At 37.8% G+C, this 14,796-nt stretch overlaps 1 protein-coding gene across 1 annotated transcript in view; it reads left to right on the forward strand.

Annotated features, from left to right (window-relative positions):
* The window catches only part of LOC309559164 (dynein axonemal heavy chain 3-like), a 480,621-nt gene that overhangs the window by 192,509 nt on the left and 273,316 nt on the right, over positions 1–14,796 (forward strand). Inside the window, exons 18-19 of the mRNA XM_082262311.1 lie at positions 1,139–1,315; positions 3,692–3,783. Of these exons, the coding sequence (XP_082118437.1) occupies positions 1,139–1,315; positions 3,692–3,783 (269 nt within the window). The remainder of the gene's footprint in view (positions 1–1,138; positions 1,316–3,691; positions 3,784–14,796) is intronic.

The following is a 14,796-nucleotide window of genomic DNA, read 5'->3' on the forward strand; positions in this document are numbered from 1 at the left end:
ACTGGGAATCATGCCAGTTTGGAGACATGCTAATGTGAATGGAGCCTAAAGCCTGGTACACGCTATTCGTTTTTTTTCCATTCAACCTAGCAGGTTGAATGAAAAAAGACTGTCAGCTCCGGTCAGAGCCCCTATACTAACTATGGGAAGTTGGTACAGCAAACTCCCCCGCTAAGCTCTTGTGTTCTGAAAGGGGGACGGCCCCCCGCCAGAACACTCCAATCAGCTTTCTGCCATTGGCTGAAAGAGTTGATTGGAAGTCGGTCGGCTGCTAGTTTTCCAGCATGCATGTCCTGACAGAAGCCAGCCCAATGGCTTCTGTCGGACAGACCCACATACACACTGGCCCAATGTCAGCCTCTTTTTTTTTTGTTGAATTGGCAAATGTCTCCTGACATTCGGCCGGTGTGTACCCAGCTTAAGTTGCAGACCCATAGCAGTCCCTGGTAGATCTAATATCTAAATAGAATTTGCCGAATGACAACCATGCACAAAAGTCTCTGCATAGCAGTTTAGAATGTAGGACAAAGATAATGGCACCAAATGTGTGAGATATATTTACTCACCAAGCCACTCCTTGCTCTGTCTTCTGAAAGCATTGTCCCATTACTGTCGATTGATGAAATTGGTGGACTTTATGCCAAATAAAATTGAACATATGGCTGTACTTAAAGATCATCATTAAAGTTGATTGGATAGGTATAAATTGGTAGTGTTGATATTATCCTGTTGTAAAGATCTTTGTAATTGTTAGCATGGTGTTCCTTTTTGAAGAAATGGGCAGTATATAATTATTAAAACTAATGAGGGAACCTGCCTAGCACTCTGAGATTCTAAAGTTAGAATCTCAGAGACAGAGAGATGACAATTGATGTCTCTTTGCCCATGGAGATGGTAAAATGTCAGGGCCTATATGAGATTAAAGGTAGAATAACATTTTTTTTCTTTGGTTTTAGTGTAGCTAAAAATGACATTGACTACTTTTTTTTTTCCTGTTGAGGGTGCATTTACTGACAGAATATGTCATTGGGAAACATGCTTTATAAATGTAATAAAATGTAAAAGGATAATCCATTTGCAAATCTTATATTGATTTTGTAGAATGCAAGCTGTTCTTTAACAGTGTCTCTTTATGTAGGTTGAAGTGCTGTCAGTAGTGGCCCAGCAGATTCTCAGCATACAGCAGGCAATCATAAGGAACATGAAGACTTTCATTTTTGAAGGAACAGAACTAACTCTCAATCCAACCTGCTCTGTGTTCATCACTATGAATCCGGGATATGCAGGTCGAGCTGAACTTCCAGACAATTTAAAAGTATGAAATTATTTCTTCCAATAAGCAACATTGTAAAAGGCAACAATTTTGAAGTTCTATTTTGTTGATTTAAAGCGTAACTCCACTTTTGTTGAGAAAAAAACATTCCCCTCTGGGTGATCTATGTATATTGCAGGGATTTAAAGATTATTTAAGATTATCAACCAGCTGCTGCAGAATCGAGGCTCTAATGAGGAAAGTTGCAGGGTCTGCATCCCTTTAGACGTTATTTCCTTTTGGGAGTATCTTACCAAATATTACATTTTTGTTGCAGGGGATGCCAAAAATCGGACCTGTATCTTAGTGTAGACTTCCAGGAAAATCAGTGAGTCAATCACAAAAGCAGGAAATTATGTTTCTGGGGGGCGATCTGCGGACTTTCTTTGTACAGAACACCTCTATGTAGTGTATCCATATTGCATTGCACTTTACAGAAAATTACAGAGCTGCAGATTGAAAAGGAAAGCTAATTTTGAATAACATTCAATTACAATATGACCTGTGTGGCAATTGCATATGCTATATAAATATTTTTTTTTTATTTGCTATTTTTTCCCCATAAAAGTGGAGTTACCCTTTAATGTAGTCAGAGCAATAAAGGCCATATCTCACTGATGAAGGGTATTTACTTGTTTGTTATCTGGACTACATTATGGACCATTATATGTCCTTGCCGTTCTATGAATGGGCTCCTCTGGCCTCCTGGAATGTGTGAAAAAGTTATTCCAGGAGGCTGTTAGACTAGAGCATTGCACATGCTGGTGGGGCAGCCTGGAAAAAAGGGAGAGAAAAACAAGTAAAGTTGTGCTTTGAATGTCTGCATAGAGCAGTTTCCTTTCCAATATACTAAATAATATATGTTTTTTTATCTAATTTATTACAGCACTGACACCCTTATACTGTATTTTGTTTAGTATTAGTAATGGGTGAATCTGCATGGGTTTAATTTGCCAAAAGTATGGTGAATCTTTTTTTGAAATTCAGCAAACCTGAGCTTCAAGGTGAATCCCAATGAAGTACATGGAGGCAAATTGTGTTAAATTCTGACCATTGTTAGGGCTAATAGGCAAACTACTGTGAAAAATAAAGGCATGGGAAGCTGGACACAGTCATTGGGGATATGTACCTATGAAACAAATGAAAATAAATACCATACAGATGGGAGAGGGTCTTTTTCATGCTGTTTTGGGGTCAATATTGAAAATACACAAATCCATTAAATAATATGCTTGGGGTGACATAAAGCTGTAAGTGGTGTTGCAGAACAGTATGATTTTTCCCAGACAGTCTCAGTGATAGCATACACTGGCAGCTTATATTTGGCTATGGAATTGATGTTTTTCTTTTACAATTAGCTTTGTTCACATATAACATCAGCATCTTGATCTGATTTATAAAAATAAAAGCATTTTTCAGGTAGCTTTAGGAAAGACACATACTATTTTACTCAACAGTAACAGATTGACTCTGACCAGTAGATAGAAATTGGCCAGTAGTTCAGCGTACCTCTCCCTGTTCTCACGGATACAAAACGGTTCTGCTGCTGGATAACTTCCATCTAGCTCTCACTAAGAATTAGGAGACTGCATATAATACCATGGGTGTGTGCAGCCTATTGCATTAGGGTGTGCACCACAAAGTTTAAATACACATGCATGTGTTTGCCTACATGTATATGGCCCCGGTACATTACTCTCCCTGCTGGCAAAGTGAAATAGAAGTGTGTGGCACTTCTCTTATTGCAGAGCAGGTCCGAGGGAGATCTTTCCCATCTCCTCACTGGCAAACAGAGCAATAATGCTAATGTGCCCTAGGTGATTAGGGTGTGCCCAGGCACACCCGGCACACCCTGTGCGCACGCCTATGTATAATACAGCAGTAAAAAATCAGCCAGTAGCAGGACAATTTTAATGAGCAAAGCTAGGCCCAATCTTAATTTTGTATAGACAAATTGCACAGACTTGAGTTTAACTTCAATAATTAAAACAGCAACAGGAAACAGCAGTGTAAAAATGTCCAGCAGGGGGGCCATTTAATTAGAAATAATAGGCCTAACTGGTGTATGTCTAAATTTTTAACATGCTGTTCAAAGTAGTGTGCTCTTTCTCACTGGAAAACCTTTTAGTATCAGAACATCCATTAATCGTGTGCTGCATGTTGTCCCAAGGATTTAAGAAGGCAATGTCAAATTTTATAATGCAATCTCTCAAAAGTTCCTCCTAACCCTCTTGTCTTGAATCATATTCAATCATATCATATATATATTCAATCATATAATTGTACTGTATCTCTTTATTTTGTAAAGTGCTGCTAGCCAAGCTGTTGATGCTATATGAATCCTGAATGATAATAATAATAATAATGTTTTTTTCCTAGGCATTGTTTAGAACAGTAGCCATGATGGTCCCAGACTATGCACTTATTGGTGAAATATCACTTTACTCCATGGGTTTTTTGGATTCTAGAAGGTAAGTTCAGGCTTATATAAACAATATAATATTTTTAATCTGTCAGTATTAGTAATGAAATTAGAGCCAAGGGTACTCTCTAGAGAATTTCTCAGCCTAGCCAAATTTTTGGCACAAACAGTTGGAAAACAAATATACTACATGACTGGGAGTGTTTACAACAGATAGCTATTATTTATTTATTTTATGGTTTAAACCTAAAAAAAAAAATCTATTGATGTAACTGCTAAATAGTATTAGCTGGAGTTTAGCTTTAATTTCTTCCTTATTCAGTTGAGAACCTTGGGCTTGCGCTACACACTCCTAAAAAACTCATCAAAGTTCACATGGTGTGTGTGTGTAGTACTACCTGCCCTTCTTCCCCACTGCCTCTCCCTTCCTCTCATTTGTCAGCAATTTCTATCTGTCAAATGACAGCTGGGAGTTGCTATGTAGATACAGCAGCTATTACAAATACTACATTTGATAACTGGCCTGCTGACACAGTGTTTATAAAAAATGTTCAAGAGTTACATAGAAAGATACAATGCAATGTTGGTACTTTTGTATTTACTCTGTTCCATTCTTCTTCTTTAGATGGTTAAGTTAAAATCTGTGTATGATGTCAGTTAAAGCATAACTGACAATTATTAGAAGTTTTTTTTGTTCCTATTATCCCCTTGTTAAACAGTCCTAATTAAGTTTACCTTCCCCTTCTCTCCAAAGCTATTTTTCCTACTGACATATTTTTAATCTTCATTTTTCTAACCATTGACCCATTTCACTGCCAGTGTCATTTTTTTGCACACATGTTTAACCACTTGTTTAACAGTAATATCCGCGCTATGGAGAGATACTCTATTTCTAGAGATTTTTAATGGAAAGATCTAAAAAAACGGCTGCTGCCTACCCCAGAAATATAGACCAGAGGTCTATATTAAAAATAGTGTATAAGAATAGTGAGGTAATTGGCGCTGCCTATGCTAGATTGTGAATACGGGTAGATCAATCTCTCATGTATATGATTCAGCTTAACTATATATATATATATATATATATATATATATATATATATATATATACAGTGGGTACGGAAAGTATTCAGACCCCCTTAAATTTTTCACTCTTTGTTATATTGCAGCCATTTGCTAAAATCATTTAAGTTCATTCTTCTTCCTCATGAATGTACACATAGCACCCCATACTGACAGAAAAACACAGAATTGTTGACATTGTTGCAGATTTATTAAAAAACAAAAACTGAAATATCACATGGTCCTAAGTATTCAGACCCTTTGCTCAGTATTTAGTAGAAGCCCCCTTTTGATCTAATACAGCCAGGAGTCTTTTTGGGAAAGATGCAACAAGTTTTTTACACCTGGATTTGGGGATCCTCTGCCATTCCTCCTTGCAGATCCTCTCCAGTTCTGTCAGGTTGGATGGTAAACGTTGGTGGACAGCCATTTTTAGGTCTCTCCAGAGATGCTCAATTGGGTTTAAGTCAGGGCTCTGGCTGGGCCATTCAAGAACAGTCACGGAGTTGTTGTGAAGCCACTCCTTCGTTATTTTAGCTGTGTGCTTAGGGTCATTGTCTTGTTGGAAGGTAAACCTTCGGCCCAGTCTGAGGTCCAGAGCACTCTGGAGAAGGTTTTTGTCCAGGATATCCCTGTACTTGGCCGCATTCATCTTTCCCTCGATTGCAACCAGTCGTCCTGTCCCTGCAGCTGAAAAACACCCCCACAGCATGATGCTGCCACCACCATGCTTCACTGTTGGGACTGTATTGGACAGGTGATGAGCAGTGCCTGGTTTTCTCCACACATACCGCTTAGAATTAAGGCCAAAAAGTTCTATTTTGGTCTCATCAGACCAGAGAATCTTATTTCTCACCATCTTGGAGTCCTTCAGGTGTTTTTTAGCAAACTCCATGCGGGCTTTCATGTGTCTTACACTGATGAGAGGCTTCCGTCGGGCCACTCTTCCATAAAGCCCCGACTGGTGGAGGGCTGCAGTGATGGTTGACTTCCTACAACTTTCTCCCATCTCCTGACTGCATCTCTGGAGCTCAGCCACAGTGATCTTTGGGTTCTTCTTTACCTCTCTCACCAAGGCTCTTCTCCCCCGATAGCTCAGTTTGGCCGGACGGCCAGCTCTAGGAAGGGTTCTGGTCGTCCCAAACGTCTTCCATTTGAGGATTATGGAGGCCACTGTGCTCTTAGGAACCTTAAGTGCAGCAGAAATCTTTTTGTAACCTTGGCCAGATCTGTGCCTTGCCACAATTCTGTCTCTGAGCTCTTCAGGCAGTTCCTTTGACCTCATGATTCTCATTTGCTCTGACATGCATTGTGATCTGGAAGGTCTTATATAGACAGGTGTGTGGCTTTCCTAATCAAGTCCAATCAGTATAATCAAACACAGTTGGACTCAAATGAAGGTGTAGAACCATCTCAAGGATGATCAGAAGAAATGGAAAGCACCTGAGTTAAATATATGAGTGTCACAGCAAAGGGTCTGAATACTTACGACCATGTGATATTTCAGTTTTTCTTTTTTAATAAATCTGCAACAATGTCAACAATTCTGTGTTTTTCTGACAGTATGGGGTGCTATGTGTACATTCATAAGGAAGAAGAATGAACTTAAATGATTTTAGCAAATGGCTGCAATATAACAAAGAGTGAAAAATGTAAGGGGGTCTGAATACTTTCCGTGCCCACTGTATATACATAAAAGTAATAATGTGCAATAAAAAACAATATGTGAAATACCAAGTTCTAAATACATACAGCTGAATAAATATAAAGTGACTTAGTGCAATGCATTAGTGCGCATGGTTTCCAATAGTGTCACTGAATATATGTGCGCATGTGCGATAGTGATAAATTGGCCAAATATTGCTGGTTAAAATGACTGGAAACCCTCAGACAATTAATTAGTTATTTTAACATAGGCTGCTGATCAGAATAAATAGTGACGTATAAGCCACTGAAAATGGTGAATACATTACAAGAAAGTGAAAAAATTGTAGTGCATGCGAGTGAAAAAATAATTAATCTATAAAAATTGAAAAAATATATGCATTTTGTATATAATAAATAGTAAAAAAAGAGATCTGTGGCGGTATTTTTTTAAAAATCAATCACTTGGATAAAAAAGAGGCAAGTTCATGTAAAGTTCATATAAAGGTATATATAAAAATGGGCTGCAACGGTGTCCGGTTCAATGGGCGATTCTTGTGGTGCTCCAGTTAAAAAGTGCCAGGTGTGGAAACAGTGCTACCCTGGTCCCAACTAATCCCGCACTCACCAGAAGTTATCACCCCTACAGGGGTAATCAGCGTGTAAGATTTATATCCACTATTCGCTCCAGAATAATCCCATAGGCTGATCTCTCTCCTGTGGCCGTATATACCGGTTAGCTCATATGCCCATCATACCAATAAAGCAAGGATCCAAGGTTCCATGTGGGGGAAGGAAAGCTTGTATAGTGATGTACCGTTTAAATGTTGTATACTTTATTACAGAATAAACAGTGTACTCACATTTGGGAAGCAAGCATAGATGCTTAAAAACATAGGGACCGCAAGACCCTCTTTAGCGGTGGCTTCCGGGACGCTGTGCTGACCAACCGCCGAATCTGGGCCTCTTGCCTCTTTTTTATCCAAGTGATTGATTTTTAAAAAAATACCACCACAGATCTCTTTTTTTACTATTTATTATATACAAAATGCATATATTTTTTCAATTTTTATAGATTAATTATTTTTTTAATTTTTATAGATTAATTATTTTTTCACTCGCATGCACTACAATTTTTTCACTTACTTGTAATTTATTCACCATTTTCAGTGGCTTATATGTCACTATTTATTCTGATCAGCAGCCTATGTTAAAATAACTGATTAATTGTCTGAGGGTTTCCAGTCATTTTAACCAGCAATATTTGGCCACTTTATCACTATCGCACATGCGCACATATATTCAGTGACACTATTGGAAACCATGCGCACTGATGCATTGCACTAAGTCACTTTATATTTATTCAGCTGTATTTATTTAGAACTTGGTATTTCACATATTGTTTTTTATTGCACATTATTACTTTTATGCATATATATATATATATATATATATATATATATGTATATTAGTTAAGCTGAATCATATACATGAGAGATTGATCTACCCGTATTCACAATCTAGCATAGGCAGCGCCAATTACCTCACTATTCTTACACTATGTTTAACCACTTCCCCCAAATGGATATTCCCGTATGAACTTGGGTTTCAGTGGGTATACCGGGATGATGCCTGCACCTACAGACATCATCCTGATATCACTCTTTGCAGCTGTACAAGGCAGAAGTGATCTAAGTGGCTAATTAGCCACTTGATCACTTAATCGGGTGGCTGAAGGGGGTCCCACCCCCTCCCGCAGCCACCACCACCTCACCCGGTCTTTCCGGTCCCATCACAGAGGCTGGGAGCAATGCGGCCAGTGGCAATGGCTGCCCTGTACAGAGAGAGAGAGGAACTGATATCGCTCCCCTCTCCCTGTAACTCTGGAAACCGGGAGCGATGACTAATTCCTCACTTCTGGTTCCACCCCTTTGTTTACTTGGCCACCAGCAGCCAGAGAAACAGCTGATCAGACAGATCGGCTGCATGGGGGCCAGAGGAGAGATTTGGGGTCCAATAGACCCCAAATCTCTCCATAAAGAGGACTTGTCATGGCCCATGCTGTCACAAGGGATGTTGTTCATCCCTTGTGATAGCAATAGAGTTAATACAAAAAATTTAAAATAGAAAAAAAGTGTAAAACATGAGCGTCAGAGCGAGAGCAATAATTGTAGCAGCATTTGAAAAACCACTGCGCAATACCGTGTGAACTAAAAAATTGCAACACACACCCTTTTATTCTATAGGGTCTCTGCTAAAAAAAATATATAATGTTTGGGAGTTCTAAGTAATTTTCTAGCAAAAAAAAAAGTTGATTTTTACATGTAGGAGTGAAGTGTCAGAATAGGCTTGGGAAGTAGGTGGTTAAAAATCATTTTAGGCCTGAAACGTAGTTAAAACTCTGAATATATATATATATTCTGAAAACTGATACCCTGGAGAATGAAAATGTTATAGTTCCAATTTTCTGTAACACAATATTAGCGCAATGGTTTACCAAGAACATTTTTTCATTAAAACAATACATTAAAGTTAATTTTAGGGTACAGAAATGCAATAAATTAGCCATTTTTTTTTAGTAAAATGTATAAGATAAGATTGCACTGAGTATAAAGATAGCATAGATAACATTTTGCATGGGCCACACTTTGGAAGCCCTACAGGTCATCAATTTAGAGTTGACCGTGGGCCTAGAATTAGTGTTCTCACTCCTGCAAGCATTATGATATGTAACTTATGTAGCGCCAATGGCAATTCTGTGCGTAGGAGACATATGCATTTACATGCTTATGCGCGTATATGTGGGGGAGGGTGTGCCCCAATTTTTTTTGGCTTAAGTGTAACTTAAATTTTTTATAGGTTTTTTTTTTTTTTTTTTTTTTTTTACTTGATTTATATCACATGGGAGACCAAAAGTCCCCTATGTGATATAATGTTGTTGTGACAGATTCCCTTTAACAAGACAAGGGGCAAAGGGCCTAACAGCACTCATTCTACAGATGGCACTGAGAAAAAACAGAAAAAAACTCAGGGTGATAGCTGTTCCCCTGCATCAAAGCAAGGTCTTATAATGACAGCACTCCCGTCCTCTAATTCTCACTTCCTCTTAAGTGCACAAAAAACAGTTTATCTAACTAAGGCAGATTTCTCTGCAACTATGTCTGATTTAAATAGAAAATTCTGGTCTTCAGTGCTCAAAAGTGCTCTTCTGCCTTTCCACCACTTGAATCTATTCAGGAGTATGACCCTGAATCTCTTAAACTCTTCCAGCAAGATCTTGAGGAAGGTGAGGCGGACGCAAAAGAGGATCCTGCAGAGGTCTTTTTATTTCTTGCATTTTATTAAGGGCACAAGCTAAGGCTTCAAAACCATATGGTTTTTACTGTGAACTCATTAATTGATGTGGTGTGTATTAGCTGTTGCCTTGCAGCAATGGAATCTCTTCATCCTAAACAAGTTCCAAGGGCACTATATGGCTGGTGAAGTCTAGACAGACTTTTCATTTGCACAGGCAAATTAACTGTGCTTTGCAAAATCTTTTCCAGGAAAGCTTTTGCCAAAGTCCAATCACCTAAATGTAGTGGTAAAAAACCATGCTCTATGACTTTCTGTTCTGGGTCCTGTTCTGATATGGAATTTTCTGGTAAATCAAATCATACCAGAATTATAATGTTGGCGTCTTTTTATGAATAGAATAATTTATTAAATTAAATATATACATTTTATCTAATGTAACACTATTGTCTGCCAATTAATCCTGATCAAAATAGAAATTTGTAAACTTTTGTCTCTATATTGCAAAATAAAACAAAAATACCTAAAAAAAAACATTATTTTCTTAAGAAAAAAAAAGTACATACTGTATGTATTACTTTGTTGTCTTAAGTAATGGCAAAGTTATTGCCAAATAAGGCTCGGTTCACACAAGCCCGACTGCAAATTTGCACGACTTTTAGTGAAACTTTGGAGTCCTTCTTTGCTACGACTTTAATGTGGCTTTATACACTCTGTGGCATTGACGTTGTATCAAAGTCGGACCAAAGTAATTTAGGAACCGTTTCTAAAGTCAGACAGACTTGTGTAGTATGACATTAAAGTAACTGAAATACATCTACTGGCAGGATCATTATGTGAGAAAACTGTTACAAGGGAGAATGAGAAAAACAAAACTTCTGTAGAAATACTTTGTTTATAGTGTGCAGCACTCACAGGAAGCTGATGTTGACTGAGACAGATTAAATTTACTGCTGTGGGACCAACATTTTAAGTATTTCAATTTTACTTAAATAACATTTTGTATAGTATATATTCAAAAAAATTATAAATTAATGCTATCTTTTAACAGTGCACTATAAAAAAAACAAAAAAAAACAACAACAACTACAATAATAGCTATTGGCTTTGCATATTTATTGTTGAATTTTGGCTAAGATTCTTCTTTAAAGCGGAGCTCCACCCAAAAGGGGAAGCTCTGCTTGTTACCCCCCTTCCTCTGCCACATTTGGCACTTTTTTGGGAGGGAGGGGGGAGCAGAAACCTGGTTTTGACAGGTATCCGCTCACACTCCTGGGTAAGATCGCTGATCGGCGACCTATAACATTTCCGAATCGCCTCAGGGTTCTGACATCGCAGGATCCCTGGGCAGATAAGTGTCTTTATATTAAAAGTCAGCAGCTACAGTATTTGTAGCTGCTGACTTTTAATTATTTTTCTATAACAACCCTTACTTGATTAATTTACAGGATTAAAAAATAAGTGAGCCCCTCCTTCCCCCCATTCCCAGCCTTTACATTAGTAAGCCTCATATAACTGACTTTTTATAGATCAGCAGAAATATGTCTTTGCATTGCCTAGGGACAGTGCAATTCAATGGCTACGGAGAGTGCAGAGTTTAAATATTTAGTAATGTGTCTTCCTTTTACACCCTAGCGTCGATGGGGTTGACTGTTGAAAAAAACGGCAATTCACCCAGAACATACACCATGGTGAAGACCAAGGCTGCCATTATTCTTTTTGCCTTCAGCCTGGCCATGCTGTGCATTGTAAGATAAAAAAAGAGGGCCAAAGGTGTAAAACACTGTGCCAGATTTTTTTTTAAGCAAGTAAATAGTACAACACACTTTAAAAAAGAGACAAGGCTACAGTTTCAAATTATGCATTTATTCAATTTAATTGAAACATCTTCACATCAAATAGAGGCTTTGCCTGAGCCTGACCATTTCCTACATTTCTCCACTAAATAATGCAGCTGAGAGATGAACTACCCCAATTATCTTGCTGCCTGTATAATGTGATTAACAGTTTAATATTGGACTGTGTTTACATTCAGTTTAATTGCTCTGTACGAGTATTAACTTAAGTTCTGATCCATCTATTCAACTGAGAAAATGAACATGTTCTCTAGTTTAATTCTGCAGTTTCAAATAAATTGTGAAACATCTTCAGGGCCCTATTTTTGTAACACAAGATATCCATTTAATCTGTCATTTACACTTCCAAACATTTTGTAAACCATGAACTCTATGATGTGACACAACACATTCAAGAACTGCTTATCTGGATAATCTCCTTATATTCTGACATTCAGGAAATATCGGAATACATTTGGAAATACGCCATGTCTTTAGCAAGAACCTGAAATGTGTTTTGCTACAGATAAACTTTTTTTCAGATAAAAAAAGAATGCAAATAGTTGTACCGATTAAAAAAGATTGGGTTTTGGGGGATTGTGATGCCAGCAAGTAGCAGGTTGATTGTGAAGTTTAACTGACAAGATAAGTTTAAGGCAATAAATCATATATATCTTATTTTAAATTTACAGCACAAGAGTGATAATGATTGGCTTCACGCCTTAACATAAATATTTAACTGGTCAGAGCAAGACATTGTAGAACAATAATTTAGTACAGAGGAGTTAAAAACTGTTTATCTGTGACTGTTTTTATTTTCGGATGTACAGCCTGAAAGAAGAGAAGTAATGAGTGTACCTTTGTGAACAATTATCCTTCTTTGGGTATAGTTCCATTATACTGCAGGTAGAGTGCTAGCCACTGACTTGCAATAACTTGCAGTAATAAACCTCTGTTTCCACAAGCCAACTTGTATGGAGGTGGGCACATTAGTGGAAAGAAATCCTATAAAACTGTACAAAAGGGATTGGTACCTACGTAGATACCAACCTATAGACAAAGACTGGTTTATGCTGCATCGTATTAGGCACTGCATTGGCCACCCACTTTGTCTTCACCTTAGCATCAGAAGATCACCATCATTGGTAATGCACTCCAGAAACAATAAAAATCAAATTACTCTTTAAAAGCAGTATTAAACCCAAAAGCAAACATTTATTATATTGCAGCTTACCAGCCATGTGATAGCTGCATTTGTTTTGTTTTTCAGGCCTCCTCTCTTCTACAAACCCAATTCCAAAAAAGTTGGGACACTGTACAAATTGTGAATAAAAACAGAATGCAATGATGTGGAAGTTTCAAATTTCAATATTGTATTCAGAATACAACATAGATGACATATCAAATGTTTAAACTGAGAAAATGTATAATTTTAAGGGAAAAATACGTTGATTTTAAATTTCATGGCATCAACACATCCCAAAAAAGTTGGGACAAGGCCATGTTTACCACTGTGTGGCATCCCCTCTTCTTTTTATAACAGTCTGCAAACATCTGGGGAATGAGGAGACAAGTTGCTCAAGTTTAGAAATAGGAATGTTGTCCCATTCTTGTCTAATACAGGCTTCTAGTTGCTTAACTGTCTTAGGTCTTCTTTGTCGCATCTTCCTCTCTATGATGCGCCAAATGTTTTCTATGGGTGAAAGATCTGGACTGCAGGCTGGCCATTTAAGTACCCGGATCCTTCTTCTACGCAGCCATGATGTTGTAATTGATGCAGTTTGTGGTCTGGCATTGTCATGTTGGAAAATGCAAGGTCTTCCCTGAAAGAGACGACGTCTGGATGGGAGCATATGTTGTTCTAGAACTTGGATATACCTTTCAGCATTGATGGTGCCTTTGCAGATGTGTAAGATGCCCATGCCACACGCACTCATGCAACCCCATACCATCAGAGATGCAGGCTTCTGAATTGAGCGCTGATAACAACTTGGGTTGTCCTTGTCCTCTTTAGTCCGGATGACATGGCGTCCTAGTTTTCCACAAAGAACTTCAAATTTTGATTCGTCTGATCACAGAACAGTTTTCCACTTTGCCACAGTCCATTTTAAATGAGCCTTGGCCCAGAGAAAACGCCTGCGCTTCTGGATAATGTTTAGATATGGCTTATTTTTTGGCCTATCGAGTTTTAGACGGCAACGGCAAATGGCACGGTGGATTGTGTTCACCGACAATGTTTTCTGGATTCCTGAGCCCATGTTGTGATTTCCATAACAGTAGCATTCCTGTATGTGATGCAGTGCTGTCTAAGGGCCCGAACATCACGGGCATCCAGTATGGTTTTCTGGCCTTGACCCTTACGCACAGAGATTGTTCTAGATTCTCTTAATCTTTGGATGATGATATGCACTGTAGATGATGATAACTCTAAACTCTTTCAAATTTTTCTCTTAGAAACTCCTTTCTGATATTGCTCCACTTTTTTTTTTTTTTTCGCCGCAGCATTTGAGGAATTGGTGATCCTCTGCCCATCTTGACTTCTGAGAGACACTGCCTCTCTGAGAGGCTCTTTTTATTCCCAATCATGTTGCCAATTGACCTAATAAGTTACAAATTGGTCCTCCAGCTGTTCCTTATATGTACATTTAACTGCCTCTTATTGCTACCTGTCCCAACTTTTTTGGAATGTGTAGCTCTCATGAAATCCAAAATGAGCCAATATTTGGCATGACATTTTAAAATGTCTCACTTTCATCATTTGATATGTTATCTATATTATATTGTGAATAAAATATAAGATTATGAGATTTGTAAATTATCCCATTCCTTTTTTACTCACAATTTGTACAGTGTCCCAACTTTTTTGGATTTGGGTTTGTATTTTCACCTGGTGATTTGGCCAGTAAGTCTGTTGTTTTTCAAAAGAACAAGCTCTCTTTTAGATGTATCAGTTTTTAGGGATGAAGCAAACTATTTGACACTTGATCATTTTTTTTTTATTCATGTAAAACCTTTATCCCAAAAGAAAAAAACAATTTGCTGTAACTTCTTATGGAGCTTGGGTTCAATTTATTAGTGTATTTAAATATGATCGTACATACTGTATAACAATGTATTAATACCAGCACTTATAGACCTCTTAAGTTAGTCCATTAAGTGTTCCCTCACTTTAACTTTTGTGTCCATTATTGAATACAATTCTAAGAGAACACTTTATGGACTAACTT

Source organism: Pelophylax lessonae (genome assembly GCF_965119305.1).
Source record: "Pelophylax lessonae genome assembly, chromosome: 6".
In the NCBI taxonomy this organism is placed as follows: domain Eukaryota; kingdom Metazoa; phylum Chordata; class Amphibia; order Anura; family Ranidae; genus Pelophylax; species Pelophylax lessonae.